Below are 24,944 nucleotides of genomic sequence, written 5' to 3' on the forward strand. Positions count from 1 at the left end.
GTCCACTGTACATATGTAAATCTTGTATATAGTAAACAAAACTTTTCAATATGTCATGCAAAAATACACACATTTTGTCCATCAGTGAGGGTGTACATGGTTATTATTTGCCCTATCTAAGGTGTGACCCATTAGGGGATTGCATCGTTGTTTGTGTATGTGTCACTGCTGACAGTGCTCATTCGCAGAATTTCGGCGTTTGCGATCGCAAATCAGTAGTGTCCAATGTATGATACAAAACACCCCTCGCAAAATAAGGAATCACAAATTTTGTGATTCCCTATATTGCGATTCCATTTAAGGAATCGCAAATTGCGATTCCTTAAATGCAATGTAAGAATCACAGAAAAAGTGCAATTCTGACTTAAGGAATCGCAAATTACCAACAACTTCAAGTTGGTGGTAATTTGCGATTTCTTTGAAAAATGGGCATGTATGTGCGCCACATCGGCACCCATGCTTTTTTCAGGGGTGCAACAGGGTGTCCTTTTGACACCCTGGTACCCTTGAAATTGCATTCAATTTGTGATTCTCTAATTGGGAATCACATTTTGAGATTGTCTTCCCATTCATTCCTATGGGCCTAGAGGCCCATAGGAATGAATGGGGAGGTATTCCTTAATTGTGAATCACAATTTGCGATTCACAATTAAGGAATATGTAGGATTAGCAAAATTTTTTGCAAATCCTACATACATAGCGTTTTGCAATTTTTCAAATAGCGATTCGAAAAAATCGCTATTTGAGAATCACAAATGGACATTCATACATAAGGCCCATAATTCTTATCCACCCGTTTACTGTAGGTTTCCTCTTACTGCCCCAGAGCATGGTATTTTTCTGTTTGCAAGAAGCAGTGCTGTTGCTACAATCTGCTTATGGGTTTGGGAACGCCTGCAACATGACCGTGCAATGCCAGTAATGGGTATGGCGCCAATTGCAGGGTGTTCATCTGCTGCAGCTCTGTGAAGATTCCATTCCAATAATTAGCTACTGTCACAGGTCAAGGTCATATGTGCCAAGTTTGCGGCGTGCGTGTGACATTTAGGGCAACGTAAGAACTGGTTGACATTTACACGGGACATCCGTGCTCGGGTGGCATATGCCCTGCTTCGACATTTGAAATGTAATCATTTATTCCTTTGGTTACAGGACACCAATGTAATTTGTAGGCAGCAATCTCTCCAGACTTTATCTGTGAGCGGGTGTCCTAAGTCCATTTCCCACACAGCCCTCACTTTGGTGCCTTGTGTTGGGTTAATCGCCTGGCATGCACGATATAGCCTGGACATTAAATGGTCCCCACTATTATCTGTGATTAGCAAAGTTAGTGGTGTGAGGTCAGGTGGTTCTAGTAGGTAAGTAGATATTTTATCCCTTAGTGCTGCCTGGACATGAGCCAGAATAAAGTGATCCTTACTGGGAGCGTTGCGAAAGGGGGGTCTTCCGTATGGGAAAAGACGTGGCCACCGGGTAACAGATTCCATATTATTGAACAGTGCGCAGCACCAATGGGTCCAGCATAGGGGGTGCCATAGGTTGGTCAATACTGGAAAGGCTGGTGAATATAACATTTATTCCCTGTTTTCCAAACCAACATCGTCCATGCCCGACAAGTAATGGACAGCACCTGAATGTCATGGGGGTCTCGTGGCATGCCCTTTGGCAGTAGCAATCCCAGGAGGGTAGAAGCTGCCAAGTTATTCTCCAGTTTGGCATAGGGGATACGGGTGCCTGGATGGTACCAATGCCATGAGTAGCTGCATTGTGCTACTAAATAGTAAAGGTGTATATCTGCAACTCCGAGCCCTCCTCATTCGTGCGAAAGTACCAGATTCTTCCAGCCAACTTTAGGCTGTCTGCCCCCCCAACACAAGTTTTATCAAATGTGTATGAATTTGAGCATAAAAAACAATCGTTAGGGTTATGGGGATATTGTGGAAGAGGTAAAGCAGTTGAGGCAGGACCACCATTTTAATGATGGCTATATATCCTACCCCAGATAGCGGGAGTCTGATCCATCTGTCTATTTTGTCTCCCAGCTTTTCAACAATCGGGCCATAGTTCAAGCGTAATATCTGGTCTTTTCCTCTCTGTAGGTATATACCCAGATATTTTGCCTCTGCTTTGCACCAGGTCACTGGGTATCCCTCACATCACTGGTCTAATACTTCTGTCAACTGGCAAATCTCTTACTTATATACACTCCTGAAAGTTTACCAAACCTTTTGATTTGTGACAATAGGGGGGGAAGATCTTAAGCTGGGTTCCCGTCGGGTGCCTTGAGAAATGGGAAAAGGGCCCAGTTATTGTACCGTTGAAGTGGATTCCCACCTTAGGTTGTGTGTACAACAAGTTCACTAGGGCCAAGAATCCGTTTGGGATCTCCAGCTTCTGCAGCGTTGCCTGAAGAAACGGCCACTCTATAGAATCAAATGCTTTTTCAGCATCCAACAGCACCGCTACAGCGTGGACCGTGGGAGCTATTCTATGGAAGGTGGCAAAGAAAGTTGATAGGTTCAGTGCTGTTCTATGCAGTATGAATCCCACCTGTGCAGGTGAGATTATTTGTTCTATAAGTAGCGAAAGACAATTGGCCAGCATTTTGGACAATATTTTGGTATTCGAAATTCAATAAGGACCATGGTCTGTAGGAGCCACATTGTAGTTGGGCTTTTCCTGGCATCAACAATAGGGTTATTACTGCTTCTCTGAACTCCTCAGTATACACCTCCAAGAGGTGTGGTGCTAGGAGGTGTTTTTAAGTCTTATAAAATGCACCCATAAAGCCATCTAAACCAGGCGCTTTGGATCCATCCATAGCGTTAATGGCCTCTATGATTTCTTCAGTAGTGAAAGGCTTGTTTAAAAATTGTTGTTGTGCGTTTGTAAGCCACACCATTGCTATGTCCTCTAAGAAGGCGGATATGACATCCTGCGTATCTTTTGACTTTGTAATGTATAGATCTGTGTAGTATGTTAGTAGCTCTCGTGTGATGCCTGGTGTGTATGTCACCGATGCCAGTCAGGCTCTGCAGGCCCGCAATATAAGATGAACCCTTTATTGGTTTCAACCGTCGTGCTTATGTGCACCCCAATCTCTCCCCTCCCCATATCTACGTGCTTTTACATAGTTCCCAAGAAAATGAGCATCTCTCTCCGCTGCTTTTTGATATTCGATGAGCAGAGTTACCCGCGTGTTCAACTATTCCGGGGTACAACCTTTGATTTGAATGGAGTCTCGGGCTAGGAGATTGGCCTCTAGGTGAGAGATTGTGCACCATACTTTTTTTAATATCCCTGTTTGGGAGATACACCTCACTCTTATATATGCTTTAGAAGCCTCCCATAGTGTGCCCTGTGATGATACCGAGGCTTTTTTTAGTTAAAATGTTCAATATTTGCCTACCCTCCCTCTCCCGGTGTACATAAAACCGGGAGTATTGGCGAGTTGTCCTAAAGTGTGCTGTATGGTCTGAACCCTTGGGATTAGTGAGCGAGACAGAAGCCAATAATCCAGCCAGGTTCACATGTTGTGTTGCTTTGAGTGGTGAGTGTACGCAGCTTCCTGTGCATGCAATTGTCTCCAAGTGTCCAGCAGCGCATAATTTTCGCAAAGTGTCCGTAACAGCCTATGTGATCGGGGTTTGTTAGATGGGGTTGTAGCGTTCCTGTCTAAATTGAGATCCATTAAGATATTAAGGTCACCCACTAAGAAGATGTGGTCGGCGTCTATAAGATCTATCTGGGACTGTGGGGTCATCAATGTTCGGGGAATACACATTGGCCAGAAGGACGGTATGGCCCGCTAGGCGCCCCGTGACCAATAAAAACCTCCCTTCAGTGTTAGTGAGTGTGGACGTGTGACTGAATGTCAAATTTTTGTGGATCAATATGGATACTCTGCGAGAATACGAGATGTAATTTGAGAAGAAACAATGTGATCCCCAAGTAGATGCCAATTTAGGATGGTTTGTGGGCGCTAAGTGCGTTTCCTATAGGAACACAGCATCAACTTTGTGTTATTGGATGTATTGTAGAACCTGACTACACTTGTGCGTGTTGTTTAGTCCCTTCACTTTCCAAGTCATAAATGTGATGTCTATATATGGACAGGTTTCAGTCTGGTGTACCTTCGTATATATTGTGAAAATACCATTTCCTATCCTTCCCATCCCTCCACCAATACTTGGTAGCTGTCTGCCAGGTACAACCCACAGAAAATTATCTTCTAACATGAGAGGGAGAGGATGTAGCTTCACGGCAAGAGCAAGAGCGGTCGACCTCGATGCTGGGGAACTGGGTTTGAGTCAGAGCAGTTAGTCTCAACATCCTGTGATTCTGGGCAAATCACGTAATCTCCCCGTGCCGAACAAAACAGAATATGTCCATCTGTAACAAAACTGGACCTCATGTAAAGCGCTCTGATAACTGATATTCTTGGGTCTAGTTTGCGCTATATAAAACTCTAAAAAATAAATTAAAAAAAGACATCAAAACTTATTTAAGCCAGAAGGCCTGTACCCAGGTAAAGTTGCGAATATCACAGGGGCGGCTTTGCCACGTCGGTCCCCCGCACTCTGGATTATGAAATCAAAACAATTGTCACTTAGTTGCTCCACATATTTATCCTTAACTTTCCAATATCTAGCAGGACACAGGTAGAGTTTCAATGTTGTGAAAATTGCCAAGGTGGCTAAACGTGCTACGAATGGAGTTTCAGGTTCAGCTGGGTGACCTTCCTGAAGAGCCACCCCCACCCAGAGTTGTTTCGCTTCTCAGAGTACTGCCTGCAAAAGTTCTGGACATCTGTAGGATTGTCAAAAACATGTGATTTGTCATTGACATCAACTAAGGCGTGCCGGATATAACATTCCGTATCTGAGGCTCAGATTTTGAAGTTTAGCTTTTACTTTAGTGAATTTATACCTGGCATCTTGTACTAGCAGTGTGAAATCCAGGAAAATAGATAACGATGAGCTCTGCCAAGACAATGGGCCATTTTCTCATACCAGTCTCAACATCGTATCACGGTCTCTAAAATTCAGGAGTCTGGTAAGGATGGGCCTGGGTGGGCACCATGGACTTGGCGTGGTCCGAGTGACCTATGGGCTCGTTTGGAAATGAACGTGGGTGTGAAATGGTCACGCTCGAATAGATCCTTCAATAACCGCTCGACAAACCTAACCATCCTTCCTGTATTTGTGGATCCAGGCAGCCCCACTAAGCGCGCGTTGTTCCGCTTGCTCCTCGCTTCTAAATCCTCATTTTTCATGGCCATTGTTTTCATGACTTTCTCTATTCATTCGAGTTTCCTAACTGTTTGTGCTGCACCGTTTTCAAGGTCTTATATTCTACCCTCCACCATGTCAAATGGGGCATCATGCTTGTCTATTCGCTCCACCAGTATGTCCTGTCTTTTATCAAGTGCAACAAACCAGCTATCTAGTGCTTTAAAGCCAGAGTGCAATTCTGTCATCAGCACGTCTGTGTCTGAGTGGGGATTCCCACCCTCTGTGCCCAGTGTTGCTTCATCAGCATTATCTCTAGGTTGCATTGGATTCCTGACTGTGTGGAATGGTTACTTGCGCTGCTTAGGGTTGTGGCGGGCCATTCAGACCCTGTGTTTGCCTGTCTCCACTGCTCTTGGAGGTATCACAAATGGGTCTGAAGATAATGGAGGCTTCGCACAAGCAGGCCTTAAGTGAAGATGCTACCAGCAGTTAGAGCCACTGTACGTCATGCAGCGTGTCAGTGCTCGCCCCATTTCCCCAGGGATCATCCAGTACCTCCTCTCTGTCCTGTTACGGCGAACGGGGAGGAAGGAGGGTAACACACAATGTACATATGGTCTGATTTATCATCCACCAAGATGGCGGCAAGATTGTGGCTGGGACCTTTGCTTACCATAGACAAGTTTCATCGGTCTCCTGCCCTCCAGTATAGTCGGCCTAGGCTGTCTGTCTTAGTTGAATGTGTGATTGGAGTGTGTGTGCAGAAATGAGCGCAATGCAGTCACAGTGGGGGAGAGCTCACAGCAGATCAGGCAGTGGGAATGCCCAGCACAGCCCGCTAGTCAAGTCCCTGGGCTCACCATGGCCCCTGTTGCCGCAGGGCCTCCGGTGAGTTCCCCAGGGCTTCTTACCTCTCAGCAAGAGCAGTTCCAATCTCCTTCTCTGCTGGTGTCACTCTCATTATTCCGACTGCGTCGCTGTCATGCCTCCCAGTAGGCCGCCTGTGTCTGGCGCTTAATCGAGCCTTGCGTGTCCCCACGTGAGTGGGCGTGCCCGTAATTGCAGGGTGCGGTCGGATCGATGAGTGGGGGAGAGGAGGGAGAGCGGTGTATCACACCTTCATGTCTCCGATTTTGTATCCGCTGCCCCTGATACTTGAAGGCTGGGAAGTACTCCGTTGGTCCACCATGCCAGTGCTGTGGCTTCGTGCCATGCCCTACGCCTAATCAAGGCCGTTCCCTGTACTGTTCCTGGCCGTCGATTTTCTTATAGTGTTTGGTCTCTGCCAAAGGCGGGGGGTGCTTGGGACATCTAGAAAGTTGCTCCGGTTATTGGGGAGCAACAATGGAGCACACCATTTTTCTGGTGTGCGGGGTTTCCGATGCAGCTTCAGCGCCGTGCAAACATTACAGTCAGCGGTCAGGTCACGCCACGCCCCCCCACAGAAGCGAATATATTTACAGTGGTAACCCATGTTCATATTTTTGCACCCTTCATGTCAGAACTGGCTGGTGTCAATAGACCTGTAGCAAATGCTCATATTACAAATATGTCTGAAACAGTCAGTAGCTCCATCTTGCACTTGGCGATTTCAATGTTCATTACATGATCTTGCTGTTCGGCCCCACTTCAGCAGCCAAGGTTTTTATGAAAGTGCCTCAAATGGTTACTGCTCAGCTACACTGACCGGTCATATACGTGTGTTCTAATATGGGCGTCTGACTGTTATAGCTCATTTTCCTCGGGACATCCAGCTGTTGTTAGATTCTATTATAACTTTTTCACACAATCTGGAAACCCCACAATTATCAGTATTCTCTATTTCTGGCTCAGAGAATTTAATTTATAAGAACAATTTTGGATACTTACGTGTGTTTGACACATGTACAGGAAAGTGTTATTCAATTTCCAGCTAATCCGCAGCAAACTTCCAGAGTGGTGTTGAGTTCATTAGGTCTGATGGCTTCTCTCTTGTTTTTGGTCCCATTGGTATGAATAGGAATGTACAAACTTGAATTGCTATTGCTTAATAGATGGAATTGAATTTATGGGAGAATGCAAGATCACATATTATTCGGCCGGTAGGCTACTCATTTGCTGCATTGGTGAGCTCTGCTGGAAAATCTGTCACAACATTTTACATATTCAGATCAGCTGATAGTATTGGATGCTTCTATGTAAGGTTGAGGAGGTTCACATTGTTGCCTTGACACTGCAATGACAATGCATTATAATACCAAGAAGAAACCTGGTGGCATATCATTCTCCTTAAACTGCCATCGATGCGACTTTCTGTGAAGGTGTTACTTCATCAAATTAGGAACAAGCATATACGAATTCTTTTAGACTATGGCTTAGCTGAACAAACAAGTAGGAGTCACCTCTCTTCTCTCATGCCGAGAAACAACAAACCTTTGGCAGTAGGCCATTGGCTCACAAATTGATCTGGTGTTGCTCACCTAGCAGGGAAGGAGAATTAGATGACAGATCTTCTAAGTCGACTTCTATCCACAAACTATGAATTGGAACTTTATTAGTGGGTTTTAGATCAGATTTTCAATTATTGTAGTGTTTCTCTGATAAGTCTCTTTATAACACCTAGCTGTAAAACATGTCAACACTTTTGATGCTAACAGGTGCCTCCGAAACTTTCAGTAGGAGAGGCTTCAAGTATTCTATGGACATTATCTTTTTTTCATTTCCACCAATTCCAGTTCTCATCAAAAAATGTCAATCTTCACATGTCCTAGATTGGGTAAGAAAAGCTTGGCTTCCATTCAAGGAATTCCGCAGTCATTAACTGCACCTAAACTTGAAATATCTCAGTCTGCACACATGAAAGTTTAAAGTTAGCTACATTTATTATAGCTCCTTAGTTATGTGATATCCAGCTTTTAGCTAAACAATCTTCTACTAGGTTTGAGTTCCCTAGTAGATGGTTGAGTTTCCTTCCTGGGGTAGAGACACAGTTTTGTATCTGTTTCATGTTGACAGCAACACTGTATTGCAATTTGCTTGGAAATTTGTCAGAAAACATTTTTACCTTTGGAACAATATAAGGTTACTTAGCTGCACTCCGAGCTTGTCCATTTACTCCTCACTCAATAGCTTTATACAAGCGGCCTTTGGTGGTGTGTGTCTTTCCTCTGTGCTGCAGAACACCCCTCCTCCTCCCCCATTTCTTGTTGAACAATGTTACCATTACTTAGTTTTGCCTTGTTTTATGGGTCTGCCTTTTGAGCCTCTTCATTTTTTGTGATCTCAAATTCCTAACTTTAAAACACATCTTTCCTTCTGGCAGTCACTTCAGCTGCGTATGTCAGGGAGGTACAAGCGTTATTGGCTGCTCCTCCATTTATTGTATCCTCTTGTTTTCACCTATTGATTCTGCTTTTTGTACATCCCAATACATTTTTCGCCTTCCTTCTTTCCTCATCCGCCTCCTTTGAGTGAAGAAGAGTGTTTGCATTGCCTTAATCCACATAAGGCAATGAGTCATTTTATTCATGAGACTAAGTTGATCAGGACTGAAGATAACCTCTTTTTTGGTTTTATTGGAACACAGAAAGTTAAAGTGGTTAGGAGCTAACCATATCCAAGAGGATTACTTTAACAGTAAATAGTTCCTACAGTTTGGTGAGAAAATCTGCACCAAAATGCTTCAAAGCCCACAATACTAAGCTACAGCAACAATTTCTCTTTTGCGTCTCAATTTGGGCTGTTTCCAATACAGTGACATGGCTGTGTGTCCAATAATTTCGTAACAGTATTGCGTTACATGATTGCATCTAACGAAAGACACTAGTCTTATTTTGGTAAAGTGATCCCTCAGTCAGGTGGTCTTGGTGGTTTATTTTCTCGACCCACCACTATATGGTTGCTTTGTCAGCGTTTAGTTAAGAAATCTATTTCAGTGAATCTTCTTCTGTAATATTATTTCTGATCTATATCTGATTTTCCTTGGATTCCTTATGCCATGCCCTCGTCCTCCTCTCGCACGTGATTATAGTTTCTTTTTCTTTGGTTCTGTCCGTTGTACCTAATGCGTTTGTAGAGGTTAGAAAATATGGATGGAACTGACATTATCTGAAATTCAGTGCAATGTATTTATGGGCTGTGTCACTTAAGGTACCACCTCACGGAGCTGCTCACTGAGTCATTAGGCGCAATCGAGCACCATGACGACCAAGCAACAAATGGGTTAAAAAATCTTCACCTCTCTGATACTTGGCACTGTAGTCTGACATTAATCAAAAAGAATGATACTGAAATTAAGTAGCTAGTTCTTCAGGCCATTACCTCAGTTGCATGTGGTACCACAGGAGTGACCATGACTGGTTGACAGGTGTTTTCAGAGAGACAGCAAGGCCAAAGTTGTTTTGGCGACCGCTCATCATGAAATGTCCTTAAGAACTCAGTGTTCTTTAGGAGGTAAGCCTCTCTCCGAAAGGAAACATGCCAGTTAAAGGCCTTCCACTCTTCATAATAGAGGCACAAGGAGTATCCTTTCTCTTTTGTCTAGGAGAAGGCTCCTTTCTTTAGATACATCCGCTCAACATGATACCAGTTTCCTTCTGGTAGAATTATCTAGATCCTTTTCTGATCTAGTGCATGAAATATTAGCACAGATATTTCCTCCTCCTTCTGTGAACACTTTACAAGTGGAGGGCTTTAAGCAGATCAAGGTGAATATTTCATTAAAAAATAACCTGGTTATAAAGAACACATTGTAGTCTTTATAAAGTTAGTTAGGTGGGTATTATGTACTCTGCTAAATTATCTAGACCTGTCCACCTCTAAGTGTTCCTCATTTAAAACATATAAACCATCCACCACTATTCTCACACCCGCCGAAGAAAAAGTCAGAAAGCTCCTCATGTAAGGACCATTCATTGAGCTACTGGTTGGTACTCACCAGTTTGCTCGTTGTGTCATCATCAGTAACTTTCTTGACAGTGTGGACCTAAATCTTAGGCTCTTGTGAAGTGATGAAAAAATAATGTGAAAAGAGGTGAATAAATCTCCTGATTAAAAATGAGTTGTGAACAACTATTCCACACATTATTGATTTTAATAGTGTCCACACTCGGTTGAAAGAAACTGCATCTTAAGACAATTTCAACTTGAATGGCCGACATGTTTCATTGCCCAAAGAGTTTTTGACAAATTCATCAGGGCACGGGGATGCATCTCCACCTCACTGATGCTTTGTATCGTAAAGTGCACCGTCGGCGTGGCAGTACGTTGCTTTTTTTGCTGCACTTTATCCTGCAGGGGAGGCTAACTTTCAGAGCCCCCTTAGTTAGTTGCTGGTAGGAGTCCACCTGGCAACCACACTATCCATAGAATCAGTAAGGTGGAGATGCGTCCCTGTGCCCTGATGATTGTGCTAGTTCACCCTGTTCTCTGCATCTGATCTCCTCCGAGTTGCAGCTCAATAGTGGAAGCTACGTCTTTATAGACAACCCTCACAATGTCCATAGAATGACACATGCTTCCATGAGTTGTAGTACGTTCTACATTCCATTACTGGGCAATGGTGGTTTTGCTTTGTTTCTTCCATCAGTAGTTGGCAGTCATTATAATCAGTGGGTCCTCCAGATATTCTACTGTATTAAGTGGTGAAAACTGTACAGTGTGATTATTAATTCATACTCTGCTGCTAACATGCCAAGTATGGACCCCAATCCTCCAAATTGCCATCAGGTACCATTAAGTGATACAAAGATGTCAGACGTTGGAGGCTTTAAGGCATTCTGGTCCTCGGAGCCTTCCCCCTTATCTGTGTTCTGCCGGGCTGTCTATCGCCTGGAGTTCCTGGAACTTCACGTTCTGGGTTAAGGTATCTCTGAACCTCCTGTGGTGAGTAAATTATATAAATTGAAAGGAACTACATTACTTGTGAAATTGAGAGAAACTCAGACCAGTCAGCAGTTATAGCCATAATACACTGCACTAGATTATCAGTGAATTATATACTTTAGGGTGCAACTCCCAGGGGTTCAACTGCCTTCCAAAACCCCCTTAATACGTTTGGATTCACTATAGAAACCAGGGAGAGCACAACCTCTTTATTAATAATTCTAGTATCCTAAATTCACAAAATTATATATCTTATAGTTTAGGTGTTTATCACACAAATAAATTCCATATTCAGTCCATCTAAAATTCAAAAATGGCCATTCCAGACACACATATTTTCAATTCTTTATTCTCCACCTTATCTTCACAAATCTTCAACGAAGATGTTAGCCCAGCCAACGCATTTCTTCCCAAACATGGGACTTCATTAGGGCTGTAAAACAATGTACAGAAAATATTTACAATAAAATCATGCTCATTGACAATCCCCAAAGACAGTTAAGGTTATCTGCATACAAATGGCAAGTGAGGCACATTTCATGATAGCCAAGATGGTAGAAAATGTTCAATTCCATAACCTGTAGAATAGCAAAGTCCATACACCCCCTAAAATTCAAATACACATTCCCCCTAATATCGCCATTTAAATACATGTTCTTATAAAACACTTCTTTGCATATCCTCTTCACCAATATGCAAATTCATCATTCTAACAAATCTCACACCACAAATTAGACTAACACTCTGATAGAGACATCTAGCTGCAGATTCCTTACCTTTGAATTTCCCAACGTTAGACTGGATCCGGAAGATTTTTCTTTGAGCAATACCCCTGTGCTCCAGTAGATGGCGTTGGTTGGCTGCACGTGACATTGTTGGTGTCGTCCATGCAGGGAGTGATGTCCGCATCACCTCTGCGCACTGCCGTCAGTTCTTTTCTTTCGGCGTCAGCCAGTACAGATCCGTGAAGAGAGCTACCCTCTGTCACTTTTTGGCAGGCCTTTATCGATGTTTTGTTGACCCCTTTTTAATGTGTAGACTTTTTTCATCATGTCTAAGAAGACTTCTGGATTCAAACCGTGCGGCACCTGTTACCGCGCCATGTCAGTGGCGGATCCACATGTGGTTTCCTCTGGTGCCTGCAACTACGACTATGTCATGCTCCGACTGCTGGGCCATGACGGAGCGGTCCCCAAAATTACTTGGGGCCTGGCACTCAGCACTGCATCGCTCAACTCCTAGGAGGTCTTGTTAAAGGTTCCTGTCGAGAGAAAGGTCCGGGCACTGCTCCGTGAGTCTCAAGTCATCATCCTCCCACTCAGTTGGGTAGGTCAACTTCTTCCTGTCCGTCAGCAGACACGACGGAAGAGCCTTGGCGTTCTGTACCTCGTTCTTCTGAACCTGCGCCTGGGTTGTCTTTGCGCTTTCCCGCTTTTTTGGGAGCCAGAGCGACCCCACCTAGCTTAAAGAATTTTAAGATGTGATGTGCCTCATATTTGGGCGGCCTGACCCTACCGGCGTACCTGCGGGCCCCATATCCTCAGAGGGGGCTCCATCGGGTTCCATGCCTGCGGCTCTCCCCATGGTGCCAATGTCTCCCATGTATTCGGGAATGGATCTGCTCCTGCGCTGGTAATGCCTTTGCAACCTTACCTGGCGCTGGCCTGACTCCGATGACCCTGGTGCCCCCCCCCCAGCGGTGCCAGTCCCATTCTGATTTGTGGCAACCTGAGCCAGTACGGCATTGACTAATGCCAATACCAGCACCTACAAAACCTCCAGGTCTTAGGTCGGTTCCTGAGCCCTATTCCGAAGGACTATGAGAGAAAGAAGATTGGGAAGGGTCACTGGACCCTTTAGTAGTCTGGCCTTATCATGAAATGGACAGGAATGAGGATTTGATTGAGGCCAGTGGACTGGACACCTATCCAGATTCTGGCATGCATTCTCCCCCTACCGTGGCTAAGGAAGAGGGAGCGTCATTTGCTATGGTGATGCGAAAGGCAGCTGAGGTCCTGGATCTTCAGCTCCCTTTGGTGGCAGTCAAGACTAATATCTTGATGGAGGTCTTACAGCCAGGTGTCTCCTCTTCGGAACCCTTGCTACCCTTTAATGAGGCCCTTACAGATGTCCTACTAGGTACCTGGTTCAAACCCAGCACAGGGTCTCCTGTGACTAGGTTAATCACCTGCCACCACTGCCCATCTCCGTGCGGCCCAAGATTCCTCACCAACCACCCTACTCAGAGTGCTTGGTGGTCCAAGCCTCTACCTCCCATGACACATTCCCTCCCACTCCACCAAACAGGGTATCCAAGAGGCTGAATAAATGGAGTAAGAATTTTTTTTCTTCCACCAGCCTTGCACTGCGGTCAGTGAACACAACATGCTTATTTGGCCGTTTTTGCTACTCCCTGTGGAAAATGGTTGCGCAAGTGCTGCTGCAGATCCCGGAGGAGGCCCTGGCCGTTATCTCCCAAGCGGTGTCAGACAGGACAGCAAAGTTTGCCATCCGTTGTGGGCTCGACACGACCAACTTGCTGGATGGAGAGATTTCATCTATGGTAGCTATTCGATGCCATGCCTGGTTGAGAACTCCTGGCTTTTCAGGGGATGTTGAGGCCTCTCTCATGGAGATGCTCTTTGTTGTCACCTCTCTCTTCAGAGACAAGGCAGACATGGGGCTGAAGCGCTTCAAGGACATACTGGCTACCGCAAAGTCCTTGGGCCTCTCAGTGGCCACACAGCTCCAGTCTGCCTTTCATCCCTTTCGATCGCCAAGAATGCACAATGTCAGCAGTTTTGAGCCCGTGAGTTTCCAAGGTAGCTCTTGCTCAGAAACGCTATTCGTCTTGAGTGAATATATGGCCTCCTGTAAGCCTTTCCACCAATACCACTCCTGCCCAAAGTTCTCAAGAAGGTCAGGAACAACCAGGCCCACGTCATCCTTATGACTCCGGATTGGGCACAGAGATTATGGTACGCCCAGCTGTTGAGTATGAACATTAGTCCTCCGATCAGGCTGCCTCTTCAGGAGGATCTTCTGTCGCAGCAGCAGGGCAGAATTCTGCACCCAAATACCAAAACACTTCTCATTCCTTTGTGGAGATTGAGCAGCGTCAGTTGACAATTTTCGATCTTCTGCCCGATGTTTGCAATGTTATCTTGACAGGCAGGTTTCCATCCATCAATACCAGATGCTACTGCTGTTGGCGCAGGTTAGTGACAGGGTGTACAGATAAATGTGTTGATCCTCTATCTGCACCCTTTTCTCAGGTTCTCTTGTTGATTCTTAGCTTGGCCCGCAGGGCTCTGCTTTAGGCGTGTTGAAAGGTTATCTCTCTGCCATTTCGGCATTTCTTTGGTTCCCAGATCAGCCTTCTCTTTTCAAATCACCTATTGTATATAGGTTTCTGAAAGGTCTCTAGCATATGTACCCACCAGCACTCTTTATTAAGCCTCATTGGGACCTCAACCTGGTTCTCAAATTTCTGATGTGCGTTCCCTTCGAGCTGCACGCCAACTGTCCACTCAGGATTCTCACCATAAAAACAGCATTCCTAGTGGCAATAACACCTGCCCAGAGGGTCAGTGAGTTACAGGCACAATTTGCCAATCCTCCACACCACACCTTCTACCCAGACAAGCAGGTTCTCTGAACTAGAGCATCCTTTTTACTGATGGCATTAACTCCCTTCCATGTAGGTCAGTCCATCACTCTGCCTACCTTTTACTTTCCACCTTACCCGTCTGAAAAAGAGAAAAGACTCCATATCTGGTAGAGACTCTATCTAGTCCCAAATTCCATACTGAAACTCCACTCTCTGCGAACGGAATTTAGTGTTAAAGGGTCCTATCTTCGCACACCAGAGGCCAGTGTTACTCGTGGCTCTGCACTTCTAGTGTGGAAAATTGCAAAGAAATTGAAGTCGGCATGCTGGGTTGACACCTATATAGGCACCGTGCATGTCACCTCTAGGGAGGAAGATGCCACACAGAGCCGAAAAATGCCATCTACCAGCGTGCAGAGGTACTTCTGCTCACCAAAAGTTTCCGGATCCGATCTGACACCTGGGGAATACTCTAAGGTAAGGAATCTGCGGCTAGATAGAGTCTCTATCGGATAATACGTTACCAAAGGTAAGTAACCTGTTCAATGCAGCTGAAGATAAGGAAGGAAGTGGCCAGACTGCTGACTGATCAGTGTGAGAGACAGTTTTGTTTACAGAGATATTAGTAATCTATTTCAGTACTGAGTGGAAGCTGGCACGGGGTAGTGGAAGCCAGAGTGGAAAATGTTCTATAAGAGATCCAGTAAAATGAGAACCTGGATTAAATGAAGAATAGTTTGTATGGAAGGAATAGAAAACACTAAACGAGAAAAAAATAAAGCCAAGTTAGTAGCTGTTTTTTTCTTTTTATTTGCCTATCTAATTTGTTTCAGCAAATAAAAAGAAATAAACCACACACACACACACACACACACACACTCAGTCAGTAGGATCCTACTCTGTAACAGTACTTGGCTTCACATATCCAATACTGTAAGGTACTTGCCCAACAAATCTATTTTATAAATGCTAACACAGTGGATTCACAACCAATCAATGTCACCTTCTTCAGGAGGATTTTGATATTGAGTATGAGTACTATAAAGTATACTCAATGAACTATTTCTAGAGAGTCTATATCCAAAAAATGAAACACATTGTCATTCAAAGTTATCCAAATGCAAGAGTCGACAAAGTAGAAACCCATCATAAATTCTAATAGTGTATTTAGACTGATAATTCATCTCCATCCATATATTAGAACATTGATTTAGTCAAATTATTATTAGGAAATAAACGTATAGTGCTTTATCTTATGGATTTTCTTTTAGTTTATTTCTTTTGAGAAACAAGCTTATAGATTTGTTAATAAAAAGAACTTCCCTAAACAATATTTGAGAAACATGACCACCCTTTCCTTCACCTATGCACAAAATTCATGAACACACTCGAACAGTGAAACCTAGCTCCCACATATTTTCCTCCTATGGAATCAATTTGAGCAATACAATTTTCCACTGACAATAACTAGTCACTATTTATGTAACATCAAGAACCTCATTCGCTCCCATATTCGAGCCTTTTTGTGACATTGTTTGTTATAGCTCGTATCTTATCGGACCCATGTAGACCCATACTCTGACTGATTTATTTATTCCCTTGGTGCTATTCAGTCCAAATATTAATACCAAAGAAGTTATTCTATTCAGTTATTCATTACTATACCCTTCATGTGTGTTAATTTCATTCACTCCATACCTTGAGACTAGAACTTCAAGAAGTGCCTTTTTTTGATAATGTGGTGGTATTGAGCTAGTTCTTTATTACCTCCCGCTATGCAAAGCTGTAACAATCTGACGTTTTATTTCTGTGACATGTTGCACTTCTATTTATCAAAAGGAAATATGAAAAGTAAAGAATGATTACTTAACTGGTAGTCAGAAATAAGCCCAGTGGCTGGATATGCCTAAACCCAGAAGGGAGCCCCTTTCTAATCACCTAATTCGGGAAATGCAGACCAATAACGCACAATGGCTTGCTGAGATAACTCAATTGATATACTGTTAGTTGAAAGTAATACTGTTATAATACGTAAGACAAACCAACGTGGATTCAATTTTTTTCACCACTGCAGAGTTCTACCTACTAGAATGTAAAACAGTGACAGGGGGGATCTGCATTGTAGGATGCAATGTGGGCAGAAAGAGTTATTTTTTCTCTATCCAACATCTACCTTACAAAAACTAGATTTTCTTGTTATGATAGTATTATATATTTGGACCATCAGTACTTAGAGATAATTTCATTCCAATATGTTGTGAAACCTTCACGTGACCCGTTGGTTTAAAGAGCAAATAGCCACATTCAATGATGTACAAGAACAAAGGGTACCACTAAAATATGGGGAGGTAGCCCATGTTGTGATTACCTCCACACAACCGTCATAGAAGTATTATCTTCTATAACAAGTCATCTCCAAAGTATGTTTCTGTTAAGACTTTATCCCATATCCTTAAATATATATGACTGTAAGAGGGTTTTTCTACAATATTGAGAAAAGTAAACACCTTTAACCACAAGGGTATCCCTGTTGGAAGAAACCACTTTGAACATTATGTTACCTACAGTATTGTTTTCTTACAAATGGCTTGTGCTTTCCAAAGAAATGTTCACATTTAGTCTAGACTCATTTCATCTATTTGAATTCTTTATTCGATGATTAAAAATCACCATAAAAGTACAAACAGTCATTATACATTGAATTCATTTCTTTAAAAACAATCAGTCAAATTAGCGTATAGCCCAATATGAGTACAGCAACAAAATCCCCATAAAATTAATAAACATTATGATCCATTAAAACCAGCCACTGAGTTTCCATCATAATCGGCCACGCCTTCTCCTGGGTTCTGAATAAAATGGGCATATTAATACAGAATGAAGGGAATCCTGCGGAGACCTATTGTCGCAGCCACAGGTTCCCCTCTGCTCAATAGTAGGTAGGTACCCTAGTGGTGATCCCAGTAAATAAGGTAAAAAATTGAGCCTAAAACGGGTCATAAAAAACCTTTCCTGTGCATTATGTAGCAAATATAAATAGGGTTCCATTCCTTCTGTTTTCTTTACAAGGTTGTAAGAGCCCACCATGGTTTTAGCCAATTCTTGTTGGACTCTTTGTTCAGCTCTGTGCGCAAAGAACGCCTCTTTTACGGTTATCTTATGCTGAGGGATGATCACAGTTGGGTCATTAAAGAGATTCCCTAGGCCCAGAGTTACCAGTACAGATTTTACGTAACTGAACCACGGGATTTGTGACCATTTGTCTCTGCCCAAACAATCCTTCAATATTTCTTTACTTAATCCTTCAATATTTCCCTACTTAGTATGTTTCTGTTAAGACTTTATCCCATATCCTTAAATATATATTACTGTAAGAGGGTTTTTCTACAATATTGAGAAAAGTAAACACCTTTAACCACAAAGGTATCCCGGTTGGAGGAAACCACTTTGAACATTGTTACCTACAGTATTGTTTTCTTACAAATGGTTTGTGCTTTCCACAGAAATGTTCACATTTAGTCTAGACTCATATACCTGAATGTCCAAACTCAAGACTAAGTACTAAGGAAGCTGTAAATTTCTTCTTGCGTATTGCATAATTAATGTCCACAGAATCCTCACTCTCCTCTCTTTACCACTTTCTCTAATATAACACTTATTTCAGGGTTATGCAATAGGATATACAACATTTTTGGTCCTTCAATTCCTCATGTGAATAAGCTATCTTGATGTGCTATTACTCAAGTTTATTGGTCTCCAGTGCTTCATCAATGGATTAGCATTTACCACAACAACGATTACCCCTCACCGGTGGTGGACCCCATATTGTGCCCCGACTATCCATCAAGGTCATCTTGGTGTCAGCATGCACCAGGTTTTTATTCTAACAAAAGGCAATTGTGTTTCTGTGGGTATTCATCCTAAATTCCATTGAGAATATGCCAGTTATCAGTGATTACATTCTTGTCTCTGCTATTCATATTAGAAAAGTGTGTAACACAAAATAGTGTTCATCCCGAGCCTTTCAATGTATCACTACTAAACATTGAATCTGTATTTTGGAATCCCATCCTTTTGCAAGAATGGTGTTTATGATAGTCTCTTGCAGTAAGCTTTTCTCTCAACACTTCTCTGTGTTAGATACTTGTTCACATAAGTGTATTACCACAGGTCCTCTGAAGTTAAGCGGCAAGGCAAAAGGGCGGTCCTCTTTGACTTTTCAGATGAAGCCTATACAGTTTGACTTCAATATATTGATCGTTAATAATAATCAAACTGTACATTTTCTACCATTACTTTACACCTGCCATCTGTAATTCTTAGCTTTTCATCACATAAATGTAGCCATAAGAAGAAGTTCTCAGGTTGTTCATCCTAACCCTTTCAGATGATTAAACATAATCTTTATAATGCAATAAATATCACACATCATAAGAAAAAGGAGTGTTTTCATTCGAATAGTTAGTTATTCATTTACAATCTCTAGACTTATACAATACATTCATTGGAGCGATCCTGGGGATACTAATATAGCATATCCCTGATTACCTATAAAGCTTTTTCTGTGGAATATTTGTATTTATGGTTCTTCAAGATCATGTGTAACCAAGAGAAGCAGCTGTACCAAAGTATGCTCCTGGTGCTGCAGTATATCTCATGCCATTTTTCATTTTTACTTTTCCTTTCTCTGACCTGCACATGTCCCACCCTTTAACCCCCAGTCTTTCTGCATCAATAAAGCTGCTTGCTGGTAGGTTAGAGTATAAGTAGAAAGTGTAAGGTCCTACCCCTTGCGACACTGGACAACCACGCACCCCACAAGGACGCCACCCACAGACACCACCACCTCATCAGATAAGCCAGAGATCCTTCTTCAAAGATCACTTGGATAACAACGCACACAACTGCAAAGAGCTCTTCCGCATCGTAAAGGAACTCTCCAACCCCAGCGCCAACGACATCCCGCCCTCACAAGAACTGTGCGACTCACTAGCCATCTTCTTCCACTGCAAGATTGCTGACATCCACGACAGCTTCAGCACCACGACTGCCCCGACTACGCCAGACTCCACCTCCCCTGTGAACACCACCAGCGCCAACCGCCTGACCTCCTGGTCCAACGCCAACGACGTCGAGACACGCAAAGTCGTGAACTCCATTCACTCAGGATCTCCGTATGACCCGTGCCCACACCACGTATTCAACAAAGCAAACGCAGCCATCGCACCCCAACTACGGAAGGTCATCAACATCTCCTTCGAAACAGCGACATTCCTGGAAAGCTGGAAGCACGCCGAAATCAACGCCCTCCCCAAGGACCTCAAGAACTTCCGGCCCATCTCCCTGGTCCCGTTCCCGGCAAAGGACATTGAGAAAATTGTCAACATGCAACTGGCCCGCCACCTCGAAGACAACAACATCTTGGACACATCCCAGTCCGGATTCAGATGAAACCACAGCACTGAGACAGCCCTCATCGCCGCCACAGACGACATCAGGTGCCAACTAGACAATGGCAAAACATCAGCCCTCATCCTCCTGGACCGGTCAGCCGCCTTCGACAAAGTCTGCCATCGCACTCTAAAGACACGCCTCCTAGAAGCCGGAATCCAAGAGAAGGCTCTTGACTGGACCACCTCCTTCCTCTCCGGCAGAACCCAGAGCGTCCGCCTTCCACCCTTCCGATCCGAAGCCACCAACATCGTTTGCGGCGTCCCCCAGGGCTCATCCCTCAGCCCAACGCTGTTCAACATCTACATGGCCCCCCTCGCACAAGTGGCCTGCTGTCAAGACCTCAACATCATCTCCTACGCTGACGACACCCAGATCATCCTCTCCCTCACCAAGGACCCACACACCACCAAAACCAACCTCCACGAGGGAATGAAGGCCGTCGCCGATTGGATGAGGAGCAGCCGTCTGAAGCTGAACATGAACAAGAAGGAGGTCCTCATCCTCGGACCCACCCCCTAAGCCTGGGACGACTTCTGGTGGCCGACCACACTGGGAACAGCACCAACACCCACCGACCATGCACGCAATCTAGGATTCATCCTCGACTCCTCCCTCTCCATGTCTAAGCAGGTCAATGTCGTCTCCTCCTCCTGCTACAACACCCTCCGCATGCTCCGCAGTATCTGCAAGTGGATCCCAACCGAAACAAGAAGAACGGTGAACAAGGCCCTCGTCAGCAGCAGACTGGACTACGGCAACGCACTCTACGCAGGAATCCCAGCCAAACACCTACGATGACTATTACGCATCCAAAACACCTCCGCTCGACTGATTGTCAACGTCCCCCGCCGCAGCCACATCACCCCCCACCTGAGAGACCTACACTGGCTCCCCGTTGACAAGAGGATCACCTTCAAGCTCCTCACCCTCGCACACAAAGCACTCCACAATGCCGGACCAGCCTACCTGAACAGCAGACTCAGCTTCCACACCCCACCCGCCAGCTCCGCTCCGCCAGCCTCACCCTCGCCTCTGTCCTCCACATCCAACGAACGACCTCTGGTGGCTGATCCTTCTCCTACCTCGCGCCAAGACCCGGAACACCCTCCCTACCCACATACGGCAGACCCAAGACATACTCACCTTCAGAAGACTCCTCAAGACCTGGCTCTTCGAGCAGTAGCAGCACCCCCCGAACCCCCCCCCCCCCCCCCCCTCCGCGCCTTGGGACCCTCACGGGTAAGTAGCGCGCTTTACAAGTACTCTGATTGATTGATTGATTATCTCTTATTTGCCACTGAAGGTATAGTGTTGGGTCAGAGGTTTGAATATCAGAGAATGTAAACAAAGCAATTAGACACCTTTCTGCCTTCTGTTTTTGGTGCTTCTTTATAGTCTTTGCGTCAAGGATTGCAAGGAAGCTCTCTCGGGCACACAGAGGAAAAGAAGTAGCGGGTATCACACCTGGTGACCATTACAAGTCCAAATTACGAAGCTGCAGGTCACAAGAAGTGGGTGCAATTTCCGCACTCACTTCTTACAACCTGCCTGCCATTTTGCTAACCAGTTGTCTAATAAATATTATTAGGTTGGTCGCTGTTTGTGTCCCCAGTGATTGGCATCCACAGGATGATGGCCTGGAAGGGACTGCTGACCTCCATCACTGCATTTGCATTCTCAAACAGAAACCATATGTTTAAACAGCCCATGTTCCTTAAACCAACAGGTGGTGGTTATTTTTTTTCCCATTTTGGAAGGCATTGGGGGAGTGTTCAGTGGTCCCAGGGACCACTGCCTAGCCCTTGTGGTCGTCCGACATGATTTCCAAAGGAGAAGCTTCCCCTTTGCGAATCAGTTACCACCTATTCGAGATGTTTGTAACTTTTCGATAAGTTGTGCCCGCAGTTGCTGACACAAACTATTGAGTGATTCCATTATGAATCTCGTTTAGGAAGAGGCTTACCTTTCATGTTCATTACCTATAGTGTTCTGGAGTGAGTTACAAAAGCCTGTTTGTGAGTCAAAAAAGTCCATACAAGTCACCATATAAGTGTAAGTCGTATGATAGGGTCTCCGGCGCTGCCTACTCCTCCGCTGCTTCGAACACGAACACGGAGGAGTAGGCAGCAGTGCTTCGAACACGGAGGAGTAGGCAGCGCCGGAGACCCTATCATAGGTCCCGCATCAGACTACTTACACTTATATGGTGACTCGTATGGACACCATTTACTAACAAGTCCATCTTTACTTCCGAAAACGGTTGGCGTCACGGACCTCCCCTCGCTGGGAGCCAGGACAAACTTTCGTTTTTCCTCCAAATACTACTGCTTGCTGACCGTGGAAGAACGCACTTGGATTCCTTTTCAAACCAATCCTATACAACACAGGAATTTCAGGCTCAGATCGTTGACAACACTTCTGCCTTGCACCTGTGGTTAAGGTGCAATTTTATTTTGGACCATCGAATGAGATGTTCCTATTTGTAGCCCTGGCGAAATTCCCAAGGCACTAAAGGGAAAGAAATGCGTTGGCTGTGCCTGTGTATCTCAAAAAGAGACAATAAAAGAATCCAATAAAAAAAGAACAGAAGACTTACATACTTTATGAATTTTTTGTACTATTTACGTCATTGAGTGCACCTCTCAAATTTCTTGTAAAACTCTTCATATGATAGACATCCTTGGCAGCGGATGGTGAGAGTGGTTGCACCACACAAATTCATGAAACAGAGGAAGTTGATGTGCTACACCTTGGTCTGCTGCTTTGTAGCTTCGTTTTTTGTATAGTACAATGTACCTGTACCAGATAAAAATGACAGCACAGAGTACCACCGTGTATTGACATTTTATCACAGCTCTCTTTGCATACTGAACTGAATATTTGAAAGTTAGAACTGTGCTCATCAAAGTCATTTATGAGGTACTCTAACTCTAATTAACTTGATTAGTTGTAAATATTTACTATATATATGACGTCCTAGAAGCTATTTTAGGACTGTTAGTTTCTGAATAAGCCAGTTGCTTTTGATTAACTTTTCATATGTATTTGAGAAGTTTGAAAGCACCACTGTAAAACCAATTGTTAAATGTCAATATTTTCATCTGTAACTTCTGAATGAATGCGAATATATTATTCATTTCCTCTTTATTTTTGCAGGAAGGTACTTTTCTATGCCTAGCCCTCATCAGGTAGTAGTGTTTTCCATGGAATGTGTTGGTTTTTCCAAAGCACTTTCATCTATCAGTACAGCTAGCCCTATCAGCCCTACAGGCAAGACATTAGTATTAGGTCTTTAATTTCAGTGCTTGATTGTGTGATTTTGCATATATATTTGCACATTTAAAATAAAACCATGTTTTTGTTTGTAATAACCCAAAGGATACTTGTTAAATTCTGAACTTAATGTTACTTGAGCTTTCCATTATGTCGGCAGACACTAATATGATTGATTTCTATGATATTGCGATGCCAAACAAATTTAGATTTATTATTTGTGCAGAGCACTTCGAAATGTACACCATTGAATGGTACATTTTCTTTGATGACACTGTCATAAGTGACTCATTTATTGAATTAAAAAAACTTTTGTATATAAAAATATATTTATACAAGTTTGTTTCCAGCAAAAACATGTTAAATAGCATGCCAAAATGTGTCCAACATGATGAACACTTACAAATCCTTCTGAAGTGTTCTGGCTGCTTCCTGTCTGAAGGTCTTGGCTCTTGTGAGAAAATCTTAACCTATTGAGCAAAGCATCATTTTGGAGTTCAATATGTTTTAATAGATATTTTCATTGAATCATTTGAAGTTCCGTGCTCTGTTAATAGCTAATATTACACCATAAATACTGGGTGAATTCCAACATGATCCTTGCTGTTGCATGATTAAGTATGATAAAGTAGCAGATGTGTGCTGTTTGTACAAATAAAAGCTCAAAACGTGCTAGTTCCAGAGCTTAAATAAATGTTCAGTAGATACCTCACATTTTTTTGAGTCTTGACTCGTTAGATTGCTTCAAAGTAGCATTTTTTAGTATTTTTTCATTTAAAAGTTATTGAGTATTCTTTTGATAATGCAGAGGGCTGTACAACATTACATTTGTGCAGACAATATTGTTTGAAATTAAACCAAGATCACTCCAGACTACAATAATTGAACAGTTTGGTGTATATTGAGGTTTGTGGCAAAAATAATGAAATACTTTTCATGTGTAAATGCATTATCTGATATTGCCAAGCTTTCGGGAAATATGGTGAACAGCATGGTAGTAGTGAAGGACAAAGTGCAAATTTAAAATGTTTCACTTTTCTAAAAATGATCTGTCTACACGTTCGTCGTTTACACTTTTTATTAGACTGTAAACAGCCATAATATGTCAAAACAAGATTAAAATACAAAGAGAGCAATAAAACTTGTAAAACCGCATACCTCAATATAAAATATCATTCTGATGGATACATCAGCCTGTGGATTCCTCACTTTTTGAATTACCCCTGCGTCAGTATGCCGCTGAAACCTTTTCTTAGCTCTTCCACGTTGACAAGGGCGTCACAATGGCATGGCTCTGCTGGCAACTCCGTAGGATGTAACCTGTGCCATAAGAAGACCTCGGTGGCGCGCTGCACAACGACTGTCGCTGGTGTCTCTCGTTGGATCACGAAATCGGAGGTTGTTCCAGCTGTCGGAAGAGAGATCCGAAGGCACTGAAGGAGTGTGAGGTTAAGCTCTTCATAGCCCAAGCGAAAAAGGAGAAAAGGGGTTGTAAGAGGTCAAAATCGAAG

At 43.5% G+C, this 24,944-nt stretch overlaps 1 protein-coding gene across 2 annotated transcripts in view; it reads left to right on the forward strand.

Moving 5' to 3' along the window:
- DMXL1 (Dmx like 1) overlaps window positions 1–24,944 on the forward strand; it is a 2,236,090-nt gene that overhangs the window by 1,386,313 nt on the left and 824,833 nt on the right. The window contains exon 29 of one of the 2 annotated variants that reach the window (XM_086961064.1): window positions 23,317–23,430. The exons of the other annotated variant lie outside the window; for it this stretch is intronic. Within the exon in view, the coding sequence (XP_086817190.1) occupies window positions 23,317–23,430 (114 nt within the window). The remainder of the gene's footprint in view (window positions 1–23,316; window positions 23,431–24,944) is intronic. 2 annotated transcript variants of the gene reach the window in all.

Source organism: Lissotriton vulgaris, chromosome 3_1 (genome assembly GCF_964263255.1).
Source record: "Lissotriton vulgaris chromosome 3_1, aLisVul1.2, whole genome shotgun sequence".
In the NCBI taxonomy this organism is placed as follows: domain Eukaryota; kingdom Metazoa; phylum Chordata; class Amphibia; order Caudata; family Salamandridae; genus Lissotriton; species Lissotriton vulgaris.